The sequence below is a fragment of the Vigna unguiculata genome, chromosome 8, assembly GCF_004118075.2.
Source record: "Vigna unguiculata cultivar IT97K-499-35 chromosome 8, ASM411807v1, whole genome shotgun sequence".
NCBI lineage: Eukaryota > Viridiplantae > Streptophyta > Magnoliopsida > Fabales > Fabaceae > Vigna > Vigna unguiculata.
In genome coordinates, this window is record NC_040286.1 from 6,364,137 (window position 1) to 6,371,847 (window position 7,711).

General features: G+C 28.5%; 1 protein-coding gene across 1 annotated transcript; it reads right to left on the bottom strand.

Annotated features, from left to right (window-relative positions):
• Nucleotides 1-315: 315 nt before the first annotated feature.
• Nucleotides 316-7,470, bottom strand: LOC114194722 (rust resistance kinase Lr10-like). Its single transcript, XM_028085096.1, has 3 exons — nt 6,753-7,470; nt 6,451-6,483; nt 316-1,576 (listed from the first exon to the last, which is right to left on the bottom strand). The coding sequence occupies exons 1-3, from the start codon at nt 7,405-7,407 to the stop codon at nt 444-446; spliced, it is 1,821 nt and encodes a 606-aa protein (XP_027940897.1). The 5' UTR covers nt 7,408-7,470; the 3' UTR covers nt 316-443.
• Between the last annotated feature and the right edge of the window lie 241 nt (nt 7,471-7,711).

Consider the following 7,711-nt stretch of genomic DNA (forward strand, 5'->3'; position numbering starts at 1 on the left):
TGACACATGGCACAATTGTTACTTGATACGTGGACAATTTTTTTGAAATTAAAAAGACTAAAAAATAAATTAAAAAAAATATTTAAAAAAATTAAAAAAATAAGAGTTGACACGTGGCATGTACTGTTAAAAAACATTAACAATTTAAACACCGATAGTAAAAAGGACCAAATTAACCAAAATTTGACGAAAATGAGAATCTAATTAAATGCAAAACGAAAATAAGAATCAAATTGAACAATAATCTCAAAGAAAAAGAAAAATATACGACATAACTCCAACATCTTTCTATAAAATGAACACAAGTCACATGAATAAAGCCAAATAATATAGGTTAATAATTATAAATACTAAGCATTTGTCAAACTTATCAACTTTATTGTGCATTTCCCAAATAGAATGCTTCAATAAAGGATTAGTTGCATACTTGTACTTTACATGAATTAGATAAAAGAATGTGTCGTGGATGCTGAATTTATTGTTTGATCATATGTACTCGTTTCATCAGGATATAAAGTAGGTTCTGGTGGAATTTCCAAGTCTTCAATATTTCCTTCTAGCATTTTTACTACACAATTCATTGAGGGACGATCATTTGGTTTCAATTGTATACACCAAAGTGCAACTATAATCATCTTCTTTGCTATTTTCTTTTCCTCTTCAGTCAAATCTTGTATATCTATATTTTCTTCTTCTCTAATATGATCATAGATCCAAAATGGAAAGTACAATTGACTTGATCGCTCTACATGTGGATTTAGGTTCTTCCTCTTGCTTGCCATTTCCATCAAAAGCATTCCAAAGCTATAAACATCTGCCTTATGGGATATTCCTCCAATATTTTTGTAAAACAATTCTGGAGCCATATATCCAATGGTTCCTCTTGCTGTAGTCATTGTGACAATGCTATTTTCTATTGGATATAACTTTGCCAATCCAAAGTCGGAAATCTTTGGAATAAAGTTTTCATCTAATAAGATGTTATGGGGTTTGATATCAAAGTGTAAAATTTTCATCTCACACCCATGATGAAGATAAGCAACCCCACGAGCCACTCCAACTGATATATTGTATATCTTTTCATAGCTTAATTGTGCACTTTCTTCTTTTGAAACTATAAGTTTATCAAGAGATCCATTTGACATGAATTCATACACAAGAGCGCGCTTTGAGCCACTAACACAAAACCCAATTAATTGTACCACATTTTGATGATGTATTCTTCCAATTGTTGCAACTTCATTGATAAAATCTTGTCCATTTCCTTTGGATCTGCCTAACATTTTAATTGCTACAAAAGGTCCACTACACAACTTTGCCTTAAACACATAGCCAAATCCTCCTTCACCTAACTTTTCTTTGAAACTTCCAGTCATTTTCTTGATTTCCTTGTACGAGTATCTAATAGGTGCCAAACTATTTTGTTCAAGGTAATTTTCAATATTTTCAAACATTGATGCACATCTTTTCTTCCATTTACATATGACAAGTGCAACAATCAGTAGCACCCCAAACACAATTTTGCAAGCCCACACCACGATAACAAGTGCGAAAACGATAACAAGTGCGAAAACTCCTGTAACAACACTTTATTTAAGTAAATAAACATCATGATAGATGGGTAAAGAATACATAGTAAATTTAGAATGGAATAATATATTAACTTTAAAAAAAATCAATTTGGTATGTCAAGAAACAACTTAAATTTGTATCTTAAATTTGATATTAATAATATCATATTATACACATTCCTTTCCACTACAAGATTGCAAAAGAAAAATCACTAAAGCAAGTTCATATGCATATAACAAATTAACTAATTGTATCAAAATTCAAAAATAAAACAAACATGTCAATTTTGAGAACTAATTTATTATTTTTTTCATTTATTAAATTTTTCTATTATATTAGACTTAATTAGTAATTTATTCTTTATATTTAGGTTGATGGTTCAATTTTTTTCTAGATTTATTTTTTACCTCATTGAGTTCCTATTTTTTTTAAATAGATCCTATGTGGTCCCCATTTGTTAACAACGTTGGATTAGCTAATGGCAGTACAAAACGTTGCATGTAGTTCGCAATTGCAGGTTACATTACATGGTTGTGGGTATTTATTTGTTGAGGTTAGATCTTTTTTTTTAGGTTAGATTTCCATTCTTTCTCTAACCTTACCTCCTTCTCTTTCTCCTTTCTTTCTTAGATTCAAATCCCAAACCCACTATCGACAAATCACTTCATTGAATACACCGATATGAACACAAACTCAAACAAACTAGATCAAAGCAACTTATGACATGGATTGAAGAAGATGGTCAAAAAAGCTGAGAAAAAGGCACACAAACGAGGAAATTCAGGACAATTGAAGATAAATTATGGAAGTAATGGTTCAATCAAAGAGAATAATAGCAGTCTGAGAAGGAAAGTTGCAAAATTATTAGAATCTACATAAAATTACTAATTGATGACAAAGAGTCGATTTAAAAGGTGGCATTTTGTTGTTAGGTGAAAAGGTTGTTCAGGGTTGGGATGGACTGGAGCCATCAGTCTAGTGGTTGTAGGTTATAGCTATGATAATGAAGATTAGAAAGGAGAAGACAAAGACAAAGAAACAAAGGTTGCTTATGAGTTTTATGATGTTTTGGGCAATGGATTCAGTTTTGCCACTAGTGCTACTGGTGATGGAGTTAGAGTCCTTCATTTTTACGGTTTGAGATCTGAATATGAGAAAGAGAAGGAGGTAAGGTTAAAGAAAGAGGTTAAAATCTAGGCTTAATTACTCGGATCATACCCATTTTGGTTCGAAAATTTCAAAATGGTACCCGCTTTGAACTTTGTCTCAATTTAGTACCCAATTTTGATTATTGCATCAATGTAGTACCCTCCGTTAAGTCTTCACAAACGGCGTTAACTACCTTGCCACGTGTCAGCATCTGGATTTTTTAATTTTTTTAATTTTTTTAAATTTTTTTTTTTAATTTTTATTTTTTTTTTAATTTTAAAAAAAAAAATTTTTGCCACGTGTCAAATTCTTGATGTGACACGTGGCAAGGTATCGCCACGTGTCAAGGTACCTGACAAGTGTTTATCTTCATTTCAACCTAGTCCCCACATGTGTTTATTTGTTTCAATTTAGTACCCATATATATTTATTGGTTTCAATTTAGTACCCAATTTATTTATTTTAATTTTGTCTGAATATTTTTTTACAAAATAGAGAAATATTATGTCTCCCTTAAGACCAAATTTATTATTTATATAAATGTTATATAAATATTTGTTATTAAAAATGAGTTATAAAATTAAGGGCTTATTGAAATTTATATTAAAGTTAATGGTAAAAGTCATGAATTACATATTTGTAAGTCACTTTTACCATTAACTTTATTCATGACTTATAAATATGTTATTCATGACTTTTACCATTAACTTTAATATAAATTTCAATAAGCCCTTAATTTTATAACTCATTTTTAATAACAAATATTTATATAACATTTATATAAATAATAAATTTGGTCTTAAGGGAGACATAATATTTCTCTATTTTGTAAAAAAATATTCAGACAAAATTAAAATAAATAAATTGGGTACTAAATTGAAACCAATAAATATATATAGGTACTAAATTGAAACAAATAAACACATGTGGGGACTAGGTTGAAATGAAGATAAACACTTGTCAGGTACTTTGACACGTGGCGATACCTTGCCACGTGTCACATCAAGAATTTGACACGTGGCAATTTTTTTTTTTAAAAAAAATTAAAAAAAAATTAAAAAATTAAAAAAAATTAAAAAAAAAATTAAAAAAGTTAAAAAAATTAAAAAATTCAGATACTGACACGTGGCAAGGTAGTTAACGCCGTTTGTGAAGACTTAACGGAGGGTACTACATTGATGCAATAATCAAAATTGGGTACTAAATTAAGACAAAGTTCAAAGCGGGTACCATTTTGAAATTGTCGAACCAAAATGGATATGATCCGAGTAATTAAGCCTAAAATCTAACTTACGAAAGGAAAACAAACTTCCACCTTAGTAAATAAATATCATCCCTTTGTAACCTGTAAATGTCAATTACGTTTCAAGTTTCACTCTATTGTTAACCAAATTAACGATGTTAACAAATGTAACAAATGATTGGGTCACAACCCATTTAGAGTAATGGATTCTTAGTAAGAAGATAAAATTTTATTGTTTCAATAAAAAAAATGCATGGGTTAACTTGGAAGTCAATGGATGAGAGCCATACTTATTAAAGAGAAATTGAAATGTTTAAAAGAGATTGTTTAAGATATTAAAGCATCACATATTGTTCTACCTAATGAATTCATTTCGAAATTGCGTAGGAAAAACTTCCTTAGTTTGGACTAATCTCAAACAATAACCGGAAAAAAAAAGTCACAAATAGATGTTTAATCTTATCATTCACATCATTATTAAAGATACTAATTGAAAGGAATTTGTTATCGTGAGGGTCATTACATAGACTGTGTTCTTTTTAGAAGATAAATTTGAGGGGTGTGATAAACTTATTTTTTTTAGTAGATTTAGAGAATAAATTAAGTGAATTTAAAACTAAATTTTGTAAAAATTAGTGAATGAATTGTGTGATGTGATATTAAAAAAATTATTTTAATTAATAGGATTTTAAGATTACCAAAATATCCTTGATGGTAAAAATAAAATAAAATAATTATTGCATTAGTTAAAAATATTAAAATTTAATAATATTTTAATTATTATACATATTTATATATTTTTTAATTATTGTTATTTATTATATACATAATTACTAATAATAATAATTATTTTATATATATTATTAATTATTATATATTAATATATTAATCATTATATTTTTAACAATGTTCTAATTATTATACAAAATTGTATATATTTTCATTATTATATATATATATATATATATATATATATATATATATATATTTGATAAGGTTATAAACTTAAAATTACTGTCTATTCTTATTCCAATTATCTATTTTTATACAAAGAGATGAAATTTAGACAGATATTCACAAATCCTTCTTTGGAAATTCTTCCAAATTCTATAGAAAGAACACAATTTCTTTTAACAATTCATCTTTGCAAATCATCTTATTTTAATAATCCTCTCATGCTAACATACTGATAGTGTGTTAAAGCAAATCAAAGAGAATAAATCTAATTATAGAAGAAAAATAAATTTAAATTTTATCATTTTAATATATCTAACTCCACCTTCAAGAAGAAGATCTTGTTTTGTTCACCGGAAATTAAGTCATCGTACACTAAAACAAAGAACGACAATGCTATTAAGATAAATATACTTGATGAAGAAAAAACAATTTCTATCGTCATTTTTCAAATAAACATAGTAACAAATGTACTTTTCAAATAAACATCGTGACAAATGTGAAGAAAGAGATGATAAACTCTTGAACTATCACCCATTTACCACTAAAAAAAAGTTTTTATTGGCAACCAATTTTAGTGACGAAAAGTTGTTAGTTACTAATAACCAATTTAGAAACTAATTTAAAAATTAAAAAATTATTGGTTACTAAAATAATCACTTATAAATAAAAAAATTATAATTGGTCATTAATTAATTAGAGGCCAATTTAGAAACTAAGTCATTTTGGTAGTCAAAACTTAGGTAGCTAATTTTTAATAACCAATTTTCTTTGATAGTCAAAACCATGATAGTTAATTTTAAAGAGGGTTAAATATGTTTTTGGTTCTTCATGATAATTGAAAGTAGTCTCTTTTGGAAACCTTGAACCAATTTAGTCTTTTAATTTTGTAAATGCATGAATTTGGTCATTTTAACCAAATTTTATTAAGTTTATTTGACGTTTCAAACACATTTCATTATAGTATTTTAGTTTGTTTACATAGTTTAACACATGTTCACTTCGATGTTAGTTGAGAAACGTGTTTGAAAGTTAAATAAACTTTAAAAAAATGGTTTAAAGGACTAAATTCACGCATATCTAAAGATGAAGACTCAATTGGTTCAAAGTTTTCAAGAGAGATTAATTATAATTTCACTAAAAGTAGAAGGATCAAAAACATATTTAACCCTTTTAAAGACCAATTTAGTGACCAATTAGATTTTTTTATTCATAATAGTAACTATTTTAGTAATCAATAATTTTTTATTTTGTAAATTAGTATTTAAATTGGTCACTATAGTGACTAATAACTTTTGGTCAATGAAGTATTTTCTTATAGTATACCTACACTATTATTTCATAAAAAATATTATAAAAAATCAATTAAATATAAAATACTCTAAAGTATTAAGTAATGGCATCATTTATTACTCTCTTTGCACATAATATTATTATTATTATTACTACTTCACATAATAATATTATTTTTATTATTATTATTATTATAATAGTTAAAGCATAGGTAAATTAAGATGATAAAATATTCTTACCTGATGCTTGCAGTGTCAGCACATCCACTATACCTATATATATCACAAAAAATTGAAAGAAATATAAATTTCCGAATACTGTTGATCCCGACTACTATTCTACCAAGAATACTTTTGCATAATTTCATAAAGCTGTGATGAATAAGGTTTTCTTTAAAGAGGCTCGAGTTCAGACCAGTACAGGTAAAATATGAATCTAAAAATTGTTTGAATAAATAGAACAAACACAGTTTCATCAATAAATCATGAACTTAAAATAAAGATAAATATATACGTGTGACATTGGGTATAGGATAACTCACGAAACGTAGGCCATGAAATCTCAAATCCATAGGCCAGACCCCTGTGCATGGAAGCGTAGGAATGGTTATTGAAAGTCCACAAAGACGTTGGAGCAACAAGCTTTACGTCACAGCCAACTTCAAAGTCCTCTGCTTTTAGATCACCACCAACAGCATATGCATATCCCTTTGACTCCCACTTCACGCACTTTTCAGTTTCCACATACTTCCCATTCCCTCTCAATGAATGGTTACAGTTCAGAAACACTATATGCTCGAAACTCAGAGCTTTCCAATTACCATATGCTCTTAGACCGGCTTGGTATGGATCCGTGTAGTCATCGTAAGTATCAGAGAAATTGGAGCGAGAGAGAGAACGCAGAGGAAGGGAGGAGCAATTGTGGTGTTGAATTGCAGGGTCAACCACTCTCACTGTGTAGTTGTTGTAGTTGATTGCCTGAACATGGTATTTTGCAGAGTGCAGATACAACACCGTAACATTGTTCTCACAAACAAGCTCATACCTTTTGTTACCACACTTCTCTGGGTCGGCTTGTAATCGAAATGGATAAGAGACGTGGGTGATGTTGCCGCAGGAAGAAGGAAGACAACGAGCATGACTTCTGTGGATTAGAAGCAGCAGTACCACCAACAATGTTGTCTCTCTCCACATCATGTCTGATCTGTTTCTCACTCAATTTCAATTTGGATTTCAAATGCATACAATTCACAAACACCATCGCTGCCACTTTATATATATATATATATATATATATATATATATATATATATATATATATATATATATATGCGACACAACTTTGACTGACAAACCGCGTTGACGCATTGATCCCTTCTCTATCTGGTTTCCACTAAAGATTTTGCTAAAATAAATGTTTAAGTACTTGTGTGTTAAGCGTGGGAATCATTTACGAATTTTTAACTATGTTTCTAAAGCGTTAGTTTATTAGGGTCAGTGA